This window comes from Chanodichthys erythropterus, chromosome 8 (genome assembly GCF_024489055.1).
Source record: "Chanodichthys erythropterus isolate Z2021 chromosome 8, ASM2448905v1, whole genome shotgun sequence".
NCBI classification, from domain to species: domain Eukaryota; kingdom Metazoa; phylum Chordata; class Actinopteri; order Cypriniformes; family Xenocyprididae; genus Chanodichthys; species Chanodichthys erythropterus.
In genome coordinates, this window is record NC_090228.1 from 4,635,573 (window position 1) to 4,659,912 (window position 24,340).

Consider the following 24,340-nt stretch of genomic DNA (forward strand, 5'->3'; position numbering starts at 1 on the left):
CTGCATATGTCATCGAGGTGGTCTCATTTAAGAAAGGTAAGCGTTATCTTGCAAAATAAGAAAAAAATTGTAGTATTTTACACCTCACTTGGAGTAACTGTCAATTTTATCACGGTTACTTTTCTTAAATAAGACATCCTTGATGCAGCTTTCCACCCGTATGCAGCCTTCAAATGCGACCTCCGGAGGACGCAGCCTCCGAAGTGAGACTCTTGGTGTCTCGATATGTCCAGTACACAGGACACAGCACACCTATGCAAAGGATAACACCATTTTTTTGCTTATAAAAGGTCCCAACACTAGACACGACAAACCTTCACTGCTCTGTAAAATAGAGCACATGAGTTGATATGAAACAAGAAGTCACGAGAGTCTGAAGAGAACATGCATTTTTCTTCTAATACAATTTGGCTAATGTGATTTAAGGTATGAAGGGGATCATCTGAGCTCTCTGATGTGGAGAAAACACCTTTCTTTTGCATTAAACCCTCAAGGACAGGAATATTGCAATGCAGATCCAGTCTTAATGAAAATAATTAAGAGTCAGGCATCAGAGTATAGTCATGATGACATAAAAACATCTCTCTAGACATACTTAATTCCACTCAACGTCCTAGAAAGACACCAATAAATCTGGCTAATTTAATATTTTAATTTAGACATGGATAAAAGCAGCAAAATGACGGCTCAGACACATGATTTATAATGCTTTTACTAAGGAAAATATTTATTTGCTTTGCAGAAAACAGGACAAAAACAAGGCAGAGTGATTTCAGGAAGATCATTTAAGAGCCTGAATTTGTATTGTGATGCAAAGAAAGTGTAACATAATTAAGACTGCAGTCATAGAATACTCCTTACACCGAATACAGAGGAAACACACCAATTGCATCTGAATGCATCACATCAGGACAAAACCATCTCCTTCAAAATGCTCTTGTTTCCAGGATAAAAGGATCGCAGGCATGCTAAAAAAAATAATAAATAACAGATCAATTCTACGGGGACACAGTGCAAGTGAGTTCACCACATGCCCGGATGCAGATCGCTCAGGACTCAGGTTGTCACAACCGTTCATATCTGGCCAAGAGAACGCTAGAATTGTCAGCGAGCATCCTTTACTCCCAGAAGAGCGCAGACGGGGTTTGGATGGTGGCCAGCCAGAGACAAAAAGGGCCATCTGTCCTTTAAAGACCTTAAACCAAATAAAAGAGGGCAACGTCATGGGCTGGAGAGCGTCCGTCCTCTTCATGTCATGTCCATATTGTCCCTCTTTTATTGCCCTCAATGACAAACATCTCCACTGATATCAATCACATTAATTCATATCTCTCCTAACATACTTCCTCTATATTACAATAGAGGATACTGCAAATATTTACATATTCAGACAGAGCGTTTTTAAATGCTTTGGAAATTTGCCATCTTCATACTGTAAACACAGCCTATTATTTCAATTCATTTTTTTTATGAATCTTTGGATTAGTTTTGAAAATCCTCTTTGATTGACATGCTACATCGTGTGAATATGCAGACAGATGCAAATTCAATATATTACTACATATATTCTCAGTAGCATGGGGCAAATAGGCAAAAAAAAAAAAAAGGAAAATATTAAAACAAAAAAATTCAAAGCATATAAAAACAATAATGAAAATAATGCAAAACAGTGTACTTGAAGTATCAAAATATGATATACAGCTGGAATGGAATAAAAATACATTTTTGTTTTTTTTCGTGTTTATTTAAAAAAAAAAAAAAAAGGAGATCTAAGTAAAACAATACTTAAAGTATATCTATAAATACAGAGCCTATCGCCCCGCTGCTGCAGGGAAGAGGAAGAGGGGAAATGGAGGAGGACCAGCCGGATCTCACGATGTCTCGTTGACGGTCCTTTCCAACTGTATGACTTTAGCAGTCTCGTTTGACCACTTATCGGACCTGCGAAAAAATAAAAGCGAATGTTTAACATCCACACCAAAGATGTACAAAGACGGTGCACTCAAAATACTATGAATGGAAAAAAGTGCAACAGTCGGGTTCCTGAGGGAAAAACATTCATTAATTTTGTTCATAGGGAAACTGATTTTGAACGATAACTTGTAAACCTTTAAAGACAGACACTCTGTGAGATACAAGGTTGTTAAGCAATAGTATTTACTATTTACTTCTGTTGAAGCTACAAGGCCGCATTAATTCAGCTTGTAATCACGTTTAACAGCAGAATTCCTAGTGATAAACTACATTACCCATGATGCTGTACAGAAAATTGCACCAATCAGAGTCAAATCCAGCAAAACACAAACAAGTCTTTAGCTCCGCCCACTCACATGAAGCTTATATTATATTATATTATATTATATTATATTATATTATATTATATTATATTATATTATATTATATTATATTATATTATATTATATTATATTATATATTCAATCATGCTTTTCACAATGCTTAATGGGATTGTGGTTCTTTCCCTTACTAAAGCCGTTATCAAGTTTTGCGTGCTTTGATTTGAGCGTTTAGAAACAACAATTATGAGACCATTATTGTCAGATTTCATTGGTGATTTCAAATATGAAATGTAAATGGTGAACAGCTTTGGAGAATTTGATGTTTCTCCATTCAAAAACATAGGAGCTGCACTTGCATGACTGAAATAGCGTTTCAAAGATGGCTGCCTAGTGAAATGACTTGCCTTATATGGACTTCATAGCTCATCAAATCAAGCAGTCATTAAAGGAAGTGCATTACCTGTGAGAATGCAGGTCTATAAGAATCGCCTTTTGCGCATGCGTTTCATTGGTTTTGAGTAAAAGTGGGCGGGGCTCCGCTTCACGCAGCTCCGTTTGTTCCTGTTTGTTCTGCTGTTCTAAGCGCCAAGCCGCCATGACGTCAGCCTGCCGGTCCCAGTCAGGATATTCCCCGCCCAACCCGACAAAATGGGGGTCGTCCAGACCCCCGTGCTCCTGAATGCTCAGCAGGTTCCGGGACTTCACTGTGGAAATGAATGAACATCTTCATGTTTCTTATCACAAATAGAGATGCATTTGAGCTGTTAATACCAGGCGCGAATGCTAAAGTGTCTCGGCTGAGCATTTGTGATCAGATCACCTGTGATGGATATTAATATCAAGGCCTGAAATCAAAAGAGCGCATCTCTTTTATTAATGCTAGGCTTTAGACAGTGGCGTATTGTTCGAGGGGTGCATTAACTGAATAACGTGCGTGGGAGAAACGTGATGGAGGGAGATCAGAGATCAGCGATGATGAACCGATCGCTCTGCTTTTAAAGGCATGATAATTACTGTCCCACTCAACCACTAATAATGACTCTCAGAAGCTCAAGAGTGGGGCGCAGCCGACTACAGCCTCTTAATATGGATCCAAATACAGCCATTCCTCCATTCATTAGTCAGAGAGAGACAGAGAATAATGAGCAAATTTGCTGGAAGGATTGCGATAGACACAAGCGGTGCGTGTGTATTAGGGTTGGATCGATTTTAAACTGTTGGCTTCGGTACAGTATCAGCTTTAGTGCCTCGGTAATAAAGGTAAATTGAATTTTAGGCAACAAATTAACAGCCTCAGATGACTGATATGTGTAAAAGATTTGCATATCATTACACATTAAAATAGTTGAAATGTTCAGAAATAAGGCATATCTTTAAAGATGATTATTGATTTTTGTTGATATTAAATAATTGAATATAATTTATTAATTTGTTTAAAATATAAAATTATATATTTCATGTTCATTTATTTTTTAGGTACATGAGTAATAAGTCTTTTTCTTCTCAAATAATAAAATAAATTACTTAAATTATTAAAAAATTTTTTTTTTGCTTAAATTGATTGATTTAAATTAAAATATTTAAATAATTAAAATGAAATTACTTTAGGCAACAAATAAACAGCGTTAACTGGAATGCATTAAATGTTTTCATATCATTATACATTAAAAAAAAGTTGAAATGTTCAGACAAAAAACACATCTTTAAAGAAGATTATTGAATTTTATTGATATTAAATAATTTAATATAATTTATTAATTTATTTAAAGTATCTATAAATATATTTATTAAAGTATCCCTCTCTCTTATATATATATATATATATATATGGAAAAATATTTGGGTGGAAAAAAATTAAGATAACATCAGTAAACTAGATTGAAGACAGAACTTCAAGCTTCAAGCCAACTTCAAACTTTAAGTTGGCTTGAAAAAGCCTAGCTAGAAAGTTTGAAGTAGTTTTAAAAGTTTTCAGTTTGAAAGTTTTAGTTTAGTAGTTTTGATAGATAGGGTGTTGCTATGTGGTTGCTAGGGTATTCTGAGTGGTTGCTAAGGTGTTGCTATGCAGTTGCTAAGTTGTTTTGGGTGGTTGCTATGAGATAGATAGATAGATAGATAGATAGATAGATAGATAGATAGATAGATAGATAGATAGATAGATAGATAGATAGATAGATAGATAGATAGATAGATAGATAGATAGGTTTATGAGTTTGCGGTTGTTAAGGTATTCGGGGTGGTAGGGTGTTGCTATACAGTTGCTAGGGTACTCAAGTGGTTGCTAAGGTATTGCTATGAGGTTGCTAGGGTACTCAGGGTAGTTGCTAGGGTGTTGCTATGCGGATAGATAGATAGTAGGGCTGACCGATATATCGCATGCGACTGTCACGCGCATTTTGTCAGTAAAGCCGGTCCCCTGATTACCGCTAAATCGCAATCACCTGCTTTCAAATGGAGCGGCATTTAATAGACAGAGCCGTAGATCACTGACAAGCGACACAATATCGCGTTCATTATCGAAGGCGATTCATCTGCGATATGAATGCGATATTGTGTAGCTCTGTCTATTTTTCAAGCCAACTTAATTATGGAGTGCCGCATGGATCTGTATTAGGCCCCCTGTTATTTGTTATTTTCAATATACGTGCTGCATACATTAAAGTCTTTTTCCACAAATAACTAAAATAAATGATTAAAATCACTAAATTGCAGTTTAAATGAAAAGAAATTACTTCAATTAAAAAAAATACATTATTAAAAAGAAATAATTTCGAAACTCAATATTTGATGTCTATGTGCATGCGTACCTGTAGCAGTGTATGACTCCTGTATGGAGATCTCTCTGGTCAGGCCTGTTTTGGTGATAGAGGAGCAGGGGCTCAGGCCTTGGTAGAAACTCCCCAAGAACACAGAGAAACACAGAACCACCACCTGCACAAGAACAAACACCAACACAGGCTTAATCTATATATATCAATGCTTCTGTTTGCATTTGCATTTGTCTTCCTCCCCCTCATTCTCACACATAAACGCGCACACACACACACATACACACACACACTATGAGCAGAGGAACTGAGCGTCCAGCAGGGCGGTGACAGAGGAGGGGCGGGAAGCTCTCACCATGAGGCATGTGGAGGTCTGGGTGCCCGTCACCCGGCAGGACCGCGGGACCTTTCCTGCCACCACCGCCTGCAGCGAGTGCAGCTGCTGCAGCAGAGACCTGAGAGACGCACATTTACATAATCAATAATTAATCACTGAAAATTCAAGCAGCAAAGGAAACAATGTGTGGCAAATTTATGACCTTCAGGTATAGTGTATAAAAATGGAAAGGTTTGAGGGTCTTACTTGTTGGTGCACTCAAGTGTTTCAACTTTTCTGCGTAACTCGTTGTTCTCGCTAGAGCATGTCTCCACCCTGTGGATGGAGAGGGTATTGCAATGTCACATGAGTTTCATCAAAGTCCCTTTCAAGGAAAGTCTGTTCATTCAGCAGCCATATTTGCAATGACTCCGGGCAGCTATCCAAGACCAACTCCTGTCTACTTAAATGGGGGAATCCTAAAATCTCAAAAACTGCTTGCAGAACTCAATTAAATAACATATTTCTCATCAACTGTCCAATAAATGTCCTATAAATATTGTTACTTATGCTCAAATAGCATTAAAAAAAAAAGTGTATTTTTCAGGATAGACCTGCCAATGCGCATGTGCAAGTCCTAAGCGCATGTCTCTAAACACTGACAGCGATTGGCTCTTTTATTTAGAAGGCGGGACTTATTCCGCCATATTGGGCGTTGCACTTTCTCCCATTCATAGTAATATAGGTGCACCTTTTTTGTATATCTAAAATCATTCACAAAAATATGAACATTTATTATGTATTTAAAGAGTAAACAGGGTCCATTTTGATTTCACATTGACTTTAAGAGTCACTGAGTGACATTAAAGCCTTTTACACTTGATCAACTTGATCTTTTAAACAGGTCTGAGAGCGTAAAATGTTCATTTGTACTTCACAAATGCTACAATTGTAACGTGATCGCGATCAAACCAAAATATTTATCAGACTTACTTCTTTTCTAAAGCATCCATGTACTCTTTCTTTTTCCGGCGGCTCTCTTGTGCTGAAATCTGACAGAGAAATTCACTAGTGTGAGTATAAGTATGCATGTTTTCACAGACCATTTACACAAGGCTGAAGTCTGACACCGACCTTGTTCTTGATCTTTCTGCGAATCTTCTTCAGCGCTTTCTCCTCAGCCTTGGACAGCGGCAGCTTGGTGGGCACAGGGTATCCTTCAGCAATGAGTGTGCGTTTCTCCTCCTCAGTGAGCAGGAGAGGACCTGAGCCCTGCAGTTTCTGTCAGACGAGACAAGAGGAGGTCACCTGACCATCTTCTTTCATAAAATCTAACACGTCTTGTTAATTAACAAGACTTCTTGGTACTCACATGGGGTGCCGTCAGCAGAGGAGAGTTGGACAGTGAAGACGGGGCTCTTGGCGCCACCTTGAGGACAGCAGGGGTCTGTGTGGGGCTGGCGGGGGCACAGGGGTGAACAGGGCTCTGACTTCCCTCTGAGTCACTGCCATGAGAGCTGGGAGGAGTGGGCGGCATGTGCAGAGACTCCAGGCCTGGAGAAAAGCAGTACAGATCAATTCTGATTGGTCAATCACAGCATTCTGTGGGCAGTTATATGTAATATCTGAATTTTCTGCATAGCTGTGCTACTTTCATGTCTCTTATATCTCTTTTATCAATCCTTTTTTTCTCAAATAATAATATAATAATAAAATAAATTTTTTACATGATTAATATGATTAAATGATCAATATTTCATGTCCAATTTGTTTTGGTAAGTACATGTACAATAATTCTCAAATAATAAGATAAACTATTTAAAATATTAAGTAATTAAATTATTATTTAAATTAAATTATTTAAATAAAAATATTTAAATGATTAAAATTAAATTATTTATTACTAAGTTTTTTCTGTAAGTACACATGTAATAAGTCTTGTTGTTCTCTAAATTATTTAAATTATTTGATTGTTGTATTATTGTTTGAATTAAATGACTTAAATTAAAATAAATAATAACAATTAATTGATTAAAACTAAAATCATTATTTCATGTCCTTTTATTTATTTATTTATTTTTATGAAGAACATGTGGTGTCTTTTCTCAAATAACTAAAATAAAATATTATTTTTTTATTTTATTATAGTTATTTTATTTTGTATTTATTACAATTAAACTATTTAAAATTAGAATCAACATTTCATGTCCACTTTTTGGGTAAGTACACATGTAATAAGTCTTTTTCTTATAAATTAAATAAAAATAAATTAAATAAAAATATTTAAAACTAAAATCAATATTTCATATCCATTAATTAGTACACAGGTCTTTTTGTTCTCAAATAACTAAAATAAGTTATTTAAATTACTAAAATTATTTGATTAGTATATTATTGTTTAAATGAGATTATTTAAATTAAAATACCTAAATAAATAAACAAATTATTTAAAACTAAAATCATTACTTAATGTCCATTTATTTATTTATTTATTTATTTATTTATTTATGTTAAGCACATATGTAATGTATTTTTCTCATCAAATAACTAAAATATTTAAATTATTAAATTATTGCTTAAATTATTTAAATCAAAATATTTAAATTATTTAAAACTAAAATCAATATTTCGTGTTCATTGTTTTGGTAAGTACATGTAATAAATATTTTTTCTTCTCAAAGGGTGATAATGTACAGTCAGCTGGTCATTACCTTGTTTATGACAATGACCATGTGACTGTACATTATATCTTGTACTCAATAATGCACTCTGATACTATTAACAGTGATCTTTATCTTCTGTGCAATAACGCAAACATATCTGAAACAGTGTTTTACCTTTGGGTGAGAGGTTTAAGAACTGATCCACCTCGTGTGGCTCCAGCTTAATCTGAGGGCTGAAACTCTTGCTGTCCTCCTTCACCTGCAACAACACACATAAATCAGCACTTCAAATCAAACCCCACTCATTCAAACACTGACTATACGGGTGTTGTCATGCTCACATTGAGCGGTTTAACCTGTGCAGCCTGAGAGAGGGTGGGGTCGCTGGTGTCAGTCACAGGCTCAGAGGCGGGACCCTCGGGGGTCAGAGTGAGGGTCAGGGTGGGCAGCAGGACGGGCGGGTCACACAGGAGAGGTTCCATCTTCAGCCCTTTATCTTCCTGCTCCATGGGCCACTCGTCATTGTCTGAATCACCTAATAAAACAGAAGTTCAATTACAGATGCAATACGTGACATACATGTCAAATTAAAGGGCACCTATTGTGCTTTTATTTGATTTGGCCTGTGTAATACACCTGTTTGTGCATGTAAACAATCTGCAAAGTTACAAAGCACAGAGTCTACACCAAAGGGAGTTCATCTCTGTAACAGAAAACACTTGAAATGCTTTTTTTTTTAGTCCTGCCATTATTTCTGAGACTTCATCATGCGGCTACATCATCATGTTACACATTTGCACATTTGTCACACACTGATTTTAGTTGTTACAAGAATACTTACTAAAAAAATTAAATAATTAATAATAAATTAATTAAATTAAATTTAAAAATTAAAAATAATGAAATAAAAAAAAAATAAATGATTGTTTTTTTAATAATTTAATTATTTAAATAATTTACTTTTAAAATAATTTAAATATTTTTTAATAATTTATTTTAAACAATCGTTTAATAATTCACATGATATATAATTTTAATTATTTTACTGAACAGTTGAGTAAGCGTTTTCTCTGTCAAGTAGACATTTTTTCTTCTTCGCTGTATGAACTTCCAATATTGATGCAATTTACCATAGATATAATACTGTCTAGGCTTTTCCGAAAGGCAGGCTTTAAAGAGACAAGAACTAAAACGGGAGTTGGGATTGGGCTACTTTAAGACTCTTGCCGTGGGTTGTTTTTCATGTCTGCAGGTTGAAGCATTCCCAATAACATGATATTTAATCCCTAGAATGCAAAATTTTACCAGGGAAACCCTGCCAAAAACACGGATTTTACCCCCCAGAACATGCTTTTTACCGGAAAACCCAGCCTGAAACATGATTGGGCTAGTTTTGAGTAACAATTGGGTGTGTTTTGTTGTGAAAACCTGGCAACCCTGACTAAAAAAGAACATTTCACGGAGAGGGTGAAATAAAGTGCTGTAGAAATGTACAGTATGAGAAAAATAATGCATTTTTTGAACTTTAAAATCATGTAAATGTATTCCGAAAGGCTCCCAAAAAAATAAAATTATGAACTGAGCATAATATGGACAATTTAATACTAAATGAAACTAGTTTCACATTCTGGCCAGAGCTTACCAGCATCACTGCCAGGTTCCCCGGGCAGATGGGAAAGGGGCGACTGTGGGCGTGAGTCTCCGCACAGCGAGTAACTGTGTTCGGCTTGAATGTGTGGTGGCACTGGAGACGCAGGGGTCAGTTCCTCCTCGGTGTCCATAGCATCTCCACGCCCGGACAGGAACGGGTCGCTTAACAACTGCCCCAGCAAAGCTTCTTGGGACAGATCATCCAAGAGCTCGGTGAAGTGCTGCACAGGAAGAACAGGAAAGTGCTTATTAAACCAAAAGCTTGTTTAATAGACCTTAATTGCAGAGCATAAAACATCAGCACATTTCTTTGAAGATCAGATCCCACAGCCTGGAGGAACAGATTAAACATGAGAACAAATGCCCACAGGGTACCCTACTCCACCAATCAGAGAGGATCACACTTTCTCCCGTCCAATCAGACGGCTCGTTCCGATCCTGGTGAGATGGTTTGATTCGGGGCCAAAAACGACAGTCAGCCGCCTCTCTTCTCCTTGGCATTCCTATCAGTGCATTCCATCCCTTTCTACCACACCTCAACATGGTTCCCTACTCCTCAAACAGGTTCGGACAGGCTGAAACCCTTCCAGACATTCATTTCATCACACAAAAGACTAAATGCAGCACTTGTGCTAACTCAGGTCAACAGGTTTTCTCCAGCAGAACCTCTCAGCTTTTCTCCTCAGGGGCTGTTTGACGGAATGTTCTGAATTCAACATGTTCAGCATTTTTGACTCGCTGTGGATTACCACAACAAACAAAAAAAACATGTGTAATACACTTACAATGAAACAATGGGATACGCATTAAAATTCACAATAGTTTAGAAGGAAAGTTTAGCCACAACACATTAAAGGGGTCCTATTATGCCCCTTTTCACAAGATGTAATAGAAGTCCCCAGAATGTGTCTGTGAAGTTTCAGCTCAAAATACCCCACAGATCATTTATTATAGCTTGACAAATTTGCTCCTATTTTGGTGTGAGCAAAAACATTCCATTTTTGTGTGTCCCTTTAAATGCAAATGAGCTGCTGCTCCTGGCTGCTTTCCAGAAGAGGGCGGAGCTTTACCAGCTCACGCTTCTTTTCGTTGCTAAAAGAAAATGTCTCCCTTTGAGCATCATAACATTGCAGATGTTGTTTATGCTCTAACAGCAACATTACACACTAACTAAAGTTAAAAAAGTGAATTCATAATCAAGGACCCCTTTAAAAGTTGTACAAACATGATAAGATTTGCTTACAAATCATGTCTGTGCAAAGTTATAGCTACTGAATTTGAAACTGCTCCATCACAACAGACTCGTCTCCATCTGCACAGATGAGTCAGAGTCCAGACAGCTCATCCACAGGAAGAGGGTCAATGCAGCTCTAAGATGCAGACATTCAAACAACTGCTGTCTCCTTTATGTGCATCTGTTCATGTAAACAACCAGCAGGATCCATAGTACAGTCGTGCATGGTGCAATATGCAGGTTTTTGGGTTCAGCCAACAAAGGCAGATTATACGATCAAACAATGCTGCTTTGACTAGCACAACCTGATACAGCAGGATATGATGCTTGGTGCTGCTGTCTGACAGTAATATAGCACACAACAGACCAACACTGCGTCAGAAATTGCATACTTTATAGTAGGTACTACATTTGGTTTGAAACTTACTTCGCAACCATTAAAAAAATGTTTCTATATAGTATGAATGAAATTCGAACACACTACATCCACCATTTTGTCACTGTCATGTGACCTACTACGTCAATTGTGTCGCTTCACTGCCATTCACAAATCCTCTCCTGTGGCCTCATGGGATAGTAACGTGTTCATTAAATGTGCACTTCAGAATCTTAGTAGTAGGTCATCTGGGTACTTTTCACCTACTTTTTTTTTTAATACTATGCAGCGCTTCCCACAGGTTTGAAATATACTTGCGGTGGTAGCCGGGCGAAAAATCCTCCTATTACCCACGGCACAACAATGGTCTACTACATGTGACAAACAAATAATATGTGATTTTTAACAGTATTTTTATTTATTGAAATTAATTTTAATTACATAGTATACTATTACATTTAATTACATACTATTATTATGCATTGTAAATTATGCAAAATTACAGCATTTAAATGGTTCACCTTTTCCTATGTTCTCCTTGCTGTCATAGTGTGTCTCTCTCAGTGAATGGGACACAGATTTTACTAGTAAAATTTATAAAATGAATAATATGTGTAAAATAATGTTCTTAGTCTTTTCTTCCTGTGGGGGAGACTACAATAATTTACTATAAATTAAATGGAAATCAAATTAAATACAAATTTATTGTGTAACAATAATGTGCAATAATGCCCAAAAGAAAAACAAGAAAACTTTTAATTACTTTGACTTTTAAATACTAGACTTTTAATTATAAACAAGCCCGAAATTCACTGGGACTCTTATTTTGAAATGTCTGTACTATTGCAGGCTGATCCTTCAGATTCTTACAACCGTATGAAACATTTTATAAAAAGGCCATTAGACATTGTAATAATTCATCATCTCGAGTTCATTAGCAATCGCTTGGCATAAATCTGCGCTTTTCATTGATTGAGAATCACTTTGAAGCAGACTGAAGCGCTGTTGCGCGAGCTTGTAGAATGCGCAACAGTGCCGCCTTGTGACTTTGAAAAATGCAGCGCCTGTGGGAATGTCAACGGAAGTAAACAGTAATGACAGTAACACGCACACATAACCAGCAGGTATGGAACAACTAGTTTATCGATCGCGGATGGTTTCATTATCTTGCGCGGATATAAAAGTATAAGAGGATAAAAATAATAAAAGCAAAAATGTGTCTCCAAATATACTTGGGCGGCCGTTATTATACGTGGGCGGCCCGCCCAAGGAAATACTGCTATGTATTCGGACAAAGGATGCATTATAGGCCATAAACCCCACCCTCCCCATGTAATCTAATGGGACATGAGACAAACTAAATCAAATTACACTTAAAATATTTTTTTTCCAAAGATGGTTTCTGTCATTTTATGTAGTTTTTATCACGCTGATGTAAGTTTAAGTGTTTGTTTTTTAAATAAGTTTGCGTAAAGTTTGGAAGTTAGTTATTTGATGCTATAAAAATGGGGGATTGACATCATGATTGACAGCTTCTCTAAGTGAAGTAGTCACTGAGGCACCAACGGACATTTTTCGGGATTTCGGGAGGAGATTGGAGGTTCAACTACATTTCAATAACTGTTTATTTCACACCAACATAATGTGTTGTTCTGCAGTGAAATGTACTAACCGATTCTGCAGGAGTGTGGGCGGGGCTTGATACCACGGCTTGACTTCACGCTCACTACTGCGCAGAATCAGGCTCCAGGATGTCAGTGCCATATTTGGACATTGGCGGCTTCACTTATCTTCAATGGAAGAGATATATATAGCCTATGATTCTGACATATATTCTGTTCGCATACTGTTTTTGGCATACTTGTGGTAGCGAATTATTCAATTTTAGACGCAGCGCAAGTCTCTGAAAAATCAGAGAATCCAGTTTCCAGAGTTCATACGCTTTAGAGTTAATGGCCTACCAAGAGTTTTTGGCAGTATCTAGTAGAAGCTGAAATGCATACATGTTGAAGTGCATACTTATTGCTGTGCACAGTGTACTTTTCAAGGCCTCCTATCAGATAGATCAGTTTGACTAACTCTAAATATAAACAGAACGGCCTGTCAACATTATGTCATTTGAGGGTTCATGTAGTAGAGAAAACAAAACTGAGGCTCTGTTCCAGGCAAAAAAGAGCAGAGAGCTGCATTGCAAAACGTAGCCTGATGTCTACATATGCATCTTCCTTCTAAACCTAACTGAAAAATAAGACCGTTAGAATGCTCTTCAAAGCAATGTGCAGGACCTTTGCAGAAAATGAAACTAAAGAGATGGAACAACAACATAAAAATACCGGAGACTCCAACAACAACAGACGCCCGCATTGACAAGTGCTTGTGTGAGGGGGTTATGAGATGGGCGCAACTTCAGTTTAAAAGAATACGACATTTTTACCGGTCGTAACTTCTGGAGAAAAATAGCGCAGGCAGTGGACAAAGATGAAACTTTCTACAGCGTTCATGCACACTATCAAATGGAGTATACTTTGAAAGGCTATGCGTTCGACTGTTAAAAAAAAAAAAATGAAGTATACATTGGTCTTTACTGTTGTTTGGTGAATTTTCAGGGGCAAAATCCAATCATTTTAATACGAATCAACATGGGAATCTGCGTGAAGGCGAATGATTTCCACATGCAGATTTCGCAATGGTTCACCAATAGAAAGCTGCTTTGAAAGTGGCTTCTGTTTAAGCTGTGCTTCATACATCGCACACTATTGACACTAGTGTTGTCAAAAGTACCCACTTCGGTACCAAGTCGGTACTGAAGTTTACAAAATGTGAGGCTTTGAGTGCTGTTGAGCGGATTCGTAAACACCTGATTGGCCATTGTGTTCACGCACTCAACACATGTGTCTGTGATTGGCTACAATGATCAACGCACAGGAGTGTTTGAAAGCACATGGAAGTGGTTGAATTTGAAAGCGGGAGTAGTCCACTGATAGACGCCTGCTTTTAATCTTTCCCATTTGCATCTGTGTAAGCACTCATTGAAGAGCGTCATTGATATTTACAACATGTTTTTGAAGCACTGATCATTGTAGCCAATCACAGACATATATGATGAGCGCTTGAACACAATGGCCAATCAGAGGTGCTTACGAATCCACTCAATAGCACTCAGAGCGTCACATTTTTAAAATTTCAACTTGGTACCAAAGTTGGTACTTTTGGCAACACTAACTGACAATAGACAATTTGCATTATTTTGCCTGTGAAATGTAAAGGCTTCGAGTGACACTGATGCCTAAAAATGCCATCTAGGTAGGCAGCTCACAAGGTTTTGGAAAAGAGCCTCCAGCAAACATGTTAGAAATGAGTTAAGCAGAGGCAAACTGAACAAACTAGGAAGGAAAGAGGTGGAGTTGGGGATCAAAATGGAGAGAAGCCAGCATATGGTATCAATTACAGACTGACTCAGATCCAGAGGTTAGCCAAGTCAAAAAACAGACAAACACGGAGAGAAAAGAAAACAGCTAAATGAGTATACACAATACAAGCAGGATAAGGAGAGAGAAAACAAGTGAAAGCAAGGGTGTCAGGACTGACAAAGTCGCTCTGGAATGCCTTGTCCTACATTTTCCACTTTTGTTACTCAACATCAGCTCTGTCTGGAGAGCCGACCTTGGTGAGAAAACGTCTGGAATTGCATGTGAAATGCATGCAAGTGTTCCTACAGAGCCTGCCGCCCACCCCAAACACATTAAGTATGTGTTCATATAAGCAGTTCTCTGAAAATGTCTCTCGTGAACTTGCTTGAACTCCATATTTGGCAAAGAACTGCTTTTCTGGAATGTCTTCTTCGACCCAAAACCATAGCATTTACAGCAAGTATTTTCAAGGTCACTTAAGGTTAATGCACCATGTAGAACGAAGAAGCAATTGAACGCCATTGAGCAGCAGTTCAAATCAGGTCAGGAGTGGGTAAAGTTATCAAGCTGTGTGACATAACATGCCATAGCTGTCGTCTTCTAGATGCCTTTACAGCAGTCATTTACATTTCACTGCAAAATTGATGAATTCACACATGGTTTGAATTATGGCTGTACACCATCACCATATTATTATGCCATTCCTGTTTCAGTCACGGGCGATATGCAATTACATCTGACACTCTTGAGTGCATGATAAGATGATTATGATGATTGCTGAAAATTGCTGGGTGTCGACTGCTCTCTAAGAGGAATATAAGAGACCGTTCACTCTGAGGAGGACGGACGTGAGGTTTCCTAAGGTTCAATGATAGAAATAATCACTTCTAAGTTCCTGTTTGGGATCAGTTCCTTCACCATAAGGCAATGGAAGTGCACTGCATACTGCATTTTCATTAGATCTGTCTTGCTGATCTAATGAATAACCATTATATCATGGTTATATTACATTATTTAATATAATTTAACATTCTTTAAAATAAAATGCAAATCAATTTATATTAAAAAAATATTTCTTGGCAAATAAATAAATGATATAAAATGTATATTAACAATGTAAACAAAAACAAAATATTTCATGGCAAACAAATAAAAGATTTAAAGAAATATATTTTAAATAAAAAAAATTTTTTTTTAATTAAAATTAGAAAATATAAAAAGCTATATTAAAGTTTAACATTAGATAAAAATGATACAATTTTGTGCACAATACACATACATATACTTGAAATAGTATGCTGTTTGAGTAAGACACACCCTCCACCATCATTATTAATGCCTGCATCCAGTTGGGTGGATTCTGGGAGTGAAGGCTTCTTTGTCCGTAGTTTGGATGGGTGTATAGAACATGTGGTTTCAGTTGGGGGCAGGGTACTGCAGTTTGACTATTTCTGAGTTTTTGCCCAGCTGGAGAGTCGAATAGTTGTTGAAGCCGCTCCTCCGGTGATGACAGAGACGTTGGGGGTGGCGATGGTGGATTCAGACAGTGGTCTGTCATTTTTCCCCCCTCAAGGGGGTCGTGAATATGTGTGCAGGAAGAGGACGTTTACTAGCCAAATGTGGACACAGATGATGCAACCTTTAAGCAGCAAAACAGATGTGAGGAAAGCTGAACCAGCAGGAGACAAAGATCGGCGCTCGCGAGGCTGGACCTTGTCCTTTACGCACCGTTGGATCTGACTCACTGATATTAGCCACTAAAAATCAATTTACTTTGGACTGAAGGGCTTCAGACTTATCACAGACTTTAGGAATGCCAGCATGTTTAAACAAAACACTCCAGGATGGTTGACGGATCTCTTTGAATGGTGTTGTACAAGAAATTACTGATTACCAAGTAGTGATATTCTAGGATAAGAACCAGTGTCAAGTGACATTAAACTAGTGGCCTTATTTGACTGGATAACAAGGGTCTTTTTGACCCAAATTCAGTTACCCTACCTTACTGGACGTTTGTTTAGAGTTTAATGACTACCTATACCGCTGCTGATGAATCAAAGCAGCTCAACTCCCAATAAATTACACCACTAAGTAGGGTAAAGTTCCATAATAAAGTTACTTAGAGGAGAAACTGATGTTCCTTTCTTAATCAGATCATAAATAATTACCGTGATAGAGAATACCATGAATTTAGTCTCAAGAATTGAAAAAAGCAAAGAACATATGGACACCACTCTAAAATATAAATAAATTTGATTATGAAAGGCTTACATCTTCTTTAGCAGTTGAGTGTACAATCTGGAAAGAAGTGGTCTGCAACTTCAGTACTGATTTTATAATTGTGACGATACCAGCATTCCCCCTTAGCATTTTGAGCACTGTTAACATGTTTTTGATCAGATTTGATCATTGTAGCCAATCACAGACATATATGTTGAGAACACGAACACAATGGCCAATCAGAGACAATAGATAGAGAAGTATCCTTCAAGATAAAAATTATTCTGATTGTAAAACTAACCAAGCAACACTCCCTCCTAAAATATCCAGCATTAATGGACACCAGCATAAGGTATGTTTTACTTGCTGGGAAGAGCATATGATGCTGGTTTGCTGGTCCCCAGCATGGGAAACCAGTTTTGCTTAAAAACAGCATGACTATGTTGGTCAACCAGCTTGACCAGCTCTAACCAATGCTGAATGCTGGATTTTTCAGCAAATCTGTAAAGTTGTTTGCTTTAAAGCAATGTAGTGCTATATAAATAAATGTGATTTTTGTGGGAAAAGTCGTGTATCTTATCCTAAAGTTCACATTACTAATCTATTTGTGCCAGGACAAATCCCACCAGAAGTCCATCACTTTTTCCATGATTCACTCCACCCTCTCCGAGTGTGTTTTGAATTCTCTTGGCTCTTGTTCAAGCTCCTTGTGCGCAACTGTTGGGCATCGCAGCTGCGGCTTCAGTTTATATTAGAGAAGACTGTGCTGTAAAATCACAAGACCAAACACATCCTGCATATTCAGGGACGTCCCATCCTCCCTTCCCCCAGAGGAGAGTGAAGCGCTGGAACTGCAGTGGGTGTCGGTGTCTTCTGTAACTCCAGGGGTCCAGGAAACGGCTCCTCTGTAATCAACATCGGGCCAATAGTGACCTTAAAGTGCACTGGATGTAAACAAGTGACGGCGGATAACAAAAATTCAATCTGGATTGATTGGAAACACTTGATCACCCACTCTTTGCTCTTTCAGAGGAAGAGTAAAACTGAATGGAGTGAAAGACACCCTGTATGTCTAATACACAAGTAGCAAAGAGAGCCACTTTCTGAGCCACTTTCAACCTTTTTTCAGATCACATATTTAGTATGGTGTAAGAAAAGAAAATAATTCATTATATATATATATATATATATATATATATGAAAATGCAGAGCAAAACATTAGTTTATATATATATGAATGAAAATACAGAGCAGAACATTAGTTTATATATATATGAATGAAAATACAGAGCAGAACATTAGTTTATATATATATATGAAAATGCAGAGCAAAACATTAGTTTATATATATATGAATGAAAATACAGAGCAAAACATTAGTTTTACTGTTTTGCATTTTTTTTTTTTCACTCAATTCTTAATACTGTGAGGCACTTTTGTGCACTCATGTCAGACTTAATATTTATTTAATAATCTGAATTTCTTGGTTTGATTTTAACACATTAAAAATAAGGGATCGAAAAAGTAAATGAGCCAAAGCACATTTTATTTGTATCGTATTTAATTCACTTGATTATACAAAATAGACTTTACTACATTTATTAAAATTGTATTAAGCCATTTAAATAATGTGGTAATGCCTATTTTATATATAATATAAAATATAAGTACATACTTGAGATATTTTGAGATTATATATATATATATATATATATATATATATATATAAAAATATAAAAAATAATATATATTATATATACTATAAAAATTAATATACTACAAAATATAAACAGACAAGGACATGAATGCTCTGGATTTGACTAAGAGTTGTGCACTCAATTTCAATAGCTGTTTTATTTTGCAAAACAAATTATAAAATGAGTAGGGGGAAAACAAACACTGTTCATACAACGGCAAACTTGCAGCTCACTAACAAAATCAGTAGCTTTGTTCTCACAGAAAAGAGGTTCTCATGCAATGTTATACTCCCAAAGCTAATAACCTTTCCCACATCCCAGCACCTCCATTACAACTTCCCCATGACCAAAAATACATTGTTTAAAATCAAAGAAAGATCGGCCACTAAGGGGCACTTAGACAAGGCCGAGTGAAACCACAAGATCATGATGAAGAAAATGAATGTGTAATGAATGTGTGTGCACTCAGAGAAGGTTCAGGCTCAAGTTGCAGCTTATACAAACCATCCATTCAGAGCAAAAGAGCAAGAATGTGCATCGCAGAATGATGCAGCTTGCAAGAACGACGGACGCCGGGCCGCTCAGAAACCCTGGCCTCTCGGAGAACAGTCCGAGCCTGTGTCCACCCGGCCCACAGAGAGCAGAGAGAAGGCGGCCTGCTCATGCTGGAGGACAGAGGGTATCTCACTACAGACCGCCTGCCAGCAGACTCGTCCCCCCTCCCGTCCCACAAGACCGCTCCACTAAAGCTTGAGTCATCAGTGACACGATGCTGTAATGGATACCACGTGACTCCTGAGTGACAAATGTTATCAAAATGTCAGAGAGCTCAGGGCTACAAGATCAGTCTGTCCTGACACGCTATCCACTGACCACAAACATTTTAAGCACCAGGATGCTGTCAATAAACTACCCTGCCCTAAATCATCATACGGTCTATTTATGTGTATAAAAATTACACATTCAAAACAGATAATGCTAGGGTTTTTCAGTTAGTAAAGAGTCATATATAAGGGATGCACAATATATTGGCCACCATATCGGTATGGGCAGATATATGTTTATTTTTAACGTTATCTTTATCGGCCTGAAAGTTGGAGCGATATGTTAAAGCCGATAAATAATGGCTTATTTTCTTCAGCTGAGACACTTCAGATGCGCACAGTCTGCCATTGTGGTTTTGAATTGCATGAAATATGATTGAAATCACTTCAAAAAGGAAAATACAGTACAAGTACAGTGCAAGTTTGTCATATAGGCTAAATAACATTATAATGAGAACATTGTAATTGTGTGCTTGGGACATATGGCTTTTTAAATGGTGAGACTTTTGTTTTTGTAATCAGGCTCTCAAAAATCATATATAAATTTGATTTAGAAGATTTATCGGGCAACATATCAGTTATTGGCTTTCAAATATAAAGAATTATCGGTTATCGGTATCGGTCAAAATTTTCATATCGGTGCATCCCTAATATACAGTGTGTATAAAGGAACATGTAAATTAACAGAGTGAAAAGTGTAAATTAATGCTAATTGTGAGCATCCTTGTCATAGAGGTGCAACGAAGTGTAAATATAAGCAAATGCATGAGCAACTCAATAAAAGCACAAGCTGACCACTGAAGCCAGTCTGTTCCAGTCACACAAGATCTTAAAAACATAACATCAGCAGCACAAACCAGATGTGAGGCCAGAATCCTGTGCTGGTGTTTACAATCAGACACGGCCTCTACGGTTGAGAAAGACAACTTATTTTCTTAAGATATCCTTGTCAGTCCAGTGTTTAACATCACTGATTGTGTGTGACCACGGAGGGAAAATTGGCCTGTGTGTGTGTTTCAGAGTATGAGTCATTTTATATCGTAATGTTATTCAAGCAGGAAAATCAATGAAAAGCTTTTTTATGTTAAATAATGCAATGCTTAAATTAAAAGGTACTTCATATCATTCATAGCAAAATATGTCTGGTATCAATGCAAAAACAGCTTCACATTATGAAACATTAAAAAAGGTGAAAACTACTAAAATTAATGTTGTGTTTGTTCAAATAATACAAATAAAAGCTGAGACAACAATGGCCAGTTCTTCTTTTTGTTTTACTGTGCAATAACTGAATCAAGAACTCTTTGGACAATTAACTGGCCAACCAATATCTAACCCAGAGTGGCCAACAGAGCTTATTCCTGAATTTAATCTGGGTGTATTCAACTCAGTACACTACAATTAATATCTACAAAACTGATTCTGATTGGATGAGCCAGTATAACCAGTATTACAAAATTACTGACAGTTGACATTTCTATACAATAACATAACACCCAGTCCTAGTTAACAGAAATTACGCTGTACACAGATTTTGACCATCTTGCCTTAATGCATGATGCTGGTATCATAACAAATTGAAAAGAGCTAAAATATAATTCTTGGTATTTCAAAAGTGTAGAAGCAATAGATCATGTTCTTTCTATGAAATCCTACTTCCTTAAACAATTGAACTGATAGTGTTATCAGCTGTCCGTCACATCAAATCATCAGGTGAAACAAATGAGATCATCTGATACAGAAGATATGCAAATAACCAAGAACTGGGTGATTACGACTGTCATTAGTACTAATAAACAGGTCAGTGCACATGCTCTTGTTAAAGCATGCCTTTCCTCATATTTGCATTAACCAAGAATGGCTTTCATGGTTCAGGAAGTACATCTGGTTGCCACAAGGCCTCAGTCTACAGGAGATAATGTGCTTTCCAGGCTAATCATGTCGGTGTCATTATCAGCACAAAGAAGTGCTGAGCATGACGCCTGAACTGCTCCCCTCAGCATCTCTTTAACCCCTGTCTTAAAGGGGGGAATGAGCCTTGGGTTATTTTTACCATTTTAAATCACCTGAAATATGACGACTGAGTAAGTGACATGAAGATACAAACACACACCCTCTATACAAGTTCTTCCAAGTTGACAATGAAGACATAATCTCAACTATTAGTAACGTAAGACAACAATTGGGCCTATTACGTCAGAAAAAGGGCATGTTGCATTCCTCAAATATTATATCGTGAGAAGATTGGCTCCAGATATGCATTCAATTTAGAGCATAAATTCAAATCTGAAAGTCAACCGGCATGCTGTGGCAATGCAGCTGACTCATAATGCAGAAGGACACGGCGCAGATGCAACATGCATAATGATAACAGACGTATGCAACAGGCCGAGCCCACAAAGCAAGCTTCAGGGAAGCCTACGGCTCCAACTGAGAACAGTTCACGTTGTTGTGTGGAATTCCATGTCAACAAACCCTGGGGAGCAAGAGTGAAAGTGAGGAGAACTGGTACATAGAGACCAATGAGGAGGGGGAGCATGTGTGTGTTTGGGGGGGTGGGGTTGGGGTGGGGTGATGGGAGCCTTAAACAAAGACCCCGTTCTGTTCTAAAGGTGAAGGAGAATGTGAACCATTCTTCAACCTTCACAAAGCATAAATAGTTCTTATGGAAGTGTATGTTACTGCCCTGATCCTGTCAGTTTCTGAATCCCTGACAAACCAAACTGCTGCACCTCCAACGCTAGCTTTGATGCTGTCTGGAAAAGTGTTACGTGCCTTGTCTGGTAATTTAATTGGGATCTCAGTTTAGTAACAGATTGTAACCTACCACATATGTGCAATTAACTTCCTTCGAAGAGTATTATAAAACTGAATTACTCGACATGAAATAAGTAAGCTGATGTCCAGCTGTGTGACTTGCTTGCATTTTAAACAGCATTTTCCTCATTATTTTTAATTATTGTGAGTGCATAACAGTTAAACGTACGGCAGCAGAGAGAGCTCAACGTGCTGCAACTGAAGAAAACACATGCAAATAGAAAAAAAACAGCAAATTTCAACAGCAAACAATCATCAGTTTGACAACATATGTACTGCAAATACTCAATGCAACCAAATACAGAAACGAGCTGCAAATACTCACAACGCACATACGATCCGGATGATAAAATAAACGTAACTTTCAGGTCATCGACAACAAAACTAAGGAGTAGACGTTGAACAGCATATGCCAGCCAGGTTCGTCACTTGTTGGGCTCCCCTTGAAACATTTCCATTGTGGTCTGTACTATTTGCCGCATGTTTCTGTATTTGGTTGCGTTGTGAGTATTTGCCGCGCGTTTTTGTATTTAGTTGCGTTGTGAGTATTTGCAGCACGTTTCTCTATTTGGTTGCTTTGTGAGTATTTGGAGCAAGATTCTGTATTTGGTTACATTGTGAACATTTGCTGCGCGTTTTTGTATTTGGTTGCGTTGTGAACATTTGCTGCGCGTTTCTGTATTTGGTTGCGTTGTGAGTATTTGCAGCTCAGGTATTTGATTAATCTGAATATGTTTTCTTAATTTGCTGGTGTTTTTTCTATTTGCATGTGTTTTCTTTAGTTGCAGAGCACTGAGATCTTTCTAGGCCACCGTATATATGACTATAAGGAATATTTATATATAGATAATATTTATTTATTTATTTTGGTTAATTCACACCATCAGGACTATTAAAAATAAGTGCAGATAAAAAAGGATTTAACAATGTTTACAAATATAGGCCAAAATTATACTTTCCCTTATGCATTCAAATACATTTTAACCGAAAATCTTCATGTTGACTAAAAAAAGTACATGCACCAACTACCCACTGTGAACCCCCTAATTACTCAGCAGTCTACCCATCAAGTAGAGGCCCCTTTGAGCAGAAGTTGGAACACTAAACTATTATTACATAACCTGCAACACCTCTTCAAAAGATTCGAGCACTATATTCTGACTTTATCCAAATGAACTAACCCATTACTTTGCGTGGCACTACACATGATACAGTCACTGGATAACTGCACCATCTGAACTTTATCCCTTGGAGCCAAGTGGAACCCATGGCATATTAGTAATCTTATAGATCTCATACAAAGTGTCTCTGAACGATCAAGTCAAACAAAAACTATTTTTATGACTAAATGTTGTAAATGATAAGGTTTAGAGCAATTTAAATGCATTCTGGATGATCTGACACTAGTTGCAACACATCAAAACATACGAAGTGAAAGATGGCAATCATGCCACGGGATCATAAGAAGATTCCCACTTACAGTGCTGTATAAAATGTCGTTATCCCCGGCTTCGGACAATTCGCTGAGATTTTTGTCCCATTGTAAAAACGTTTCCCCGCTATCCATTATTTCCATGCCTCGATCTGCGTCTGTAATAAATCGTCACGGAGGCGCAGTCGCTTCAACGACTCCACAAACGATTATTTGTCAGCTTCGGCGATCGCGTATCCGTTAAATGCCTCGTCCGACCGTGATTCAAAGTGAATGTTTTACTGTCAACTTAAAGTTGATTATAAGTTGTGTGTCTGTAGTCAGTGTTCAAGGAACTTTCCTCTCAGCTTCCTTGAGAAATGTCGCCCCTTCACAGGCGAGCAGGAATTTGGGGCGGGGAAATTATGGGAATGGCAAAATTTGTTTACAAAAGACAGTTTGTGGACTATGCTACTTTCATTGAATGTTTAATTTGTTTCCAAACAAATAAAATATGGGCTTTTAAATGGGTTTATATTTTGTTTGAAAACACATCCGCATAAATTTGCTTAAATTACAAACTTTTCCTATCTGAGGTCCCGCCCTTGCAATCCATGCGTGAACCAATAAGATAAGCTGTTACGTTTAAAGCTCACC

General features: G+C 37.4%; 1 protein-coding gene across 2 annotated transcripts; it reads right to left on the reverse strand.

Annotated features, from left to right (window-relative positions):
• Positions 1 to 713: 713 nt before the first annotated feature.
• On the reverse strand, positions 714 to 24,073 carry creb3l2 (cAMP responsive element binding protein 3-like 2). 2 transcript variants are annotated; one of them, XM_067390879.1, is made up of 12 exons: positions 23,753 to 24,073; positions 9,687 to 9,915; positions 8,401 to 8,579; positions 8,219 to 8,303; positions 6,754 to 6,935; positions 6,516 to 6,662; positions 6,375 to 6,433; positions 5,649 to 5,717; positions 5,421 to 5,520; positions 5,105 to 5,228; positions 2,758 to 3,001; positions 714 to 1,941 (listed from the first exon to the last, which is right to left on the reverse strand). In XM_067390879.1, the coding sequence occupies exons 1-12, from the start codon at positions 23,846 to 23,848 to the stop codon at positions 1,872 to 1,874; spliced, it is 1,584 nt and encodes a 527-aa protein (XP_067246980.1). In that variant the 5' UTR covers positions 23,849 to 24,073; the 3' UTR covers positions 714 to 1,871. The 2 variants fall into 2 exon arrangements, with proteins under 2 accessions (XP_067246980.1, XP_067246979.1); XM_067390878.1 differs by having other exon boundaries at positions 8,386 to 8,579.
• Positions 24,074 to 24,340: the final 267 nt, after the last annotated feature.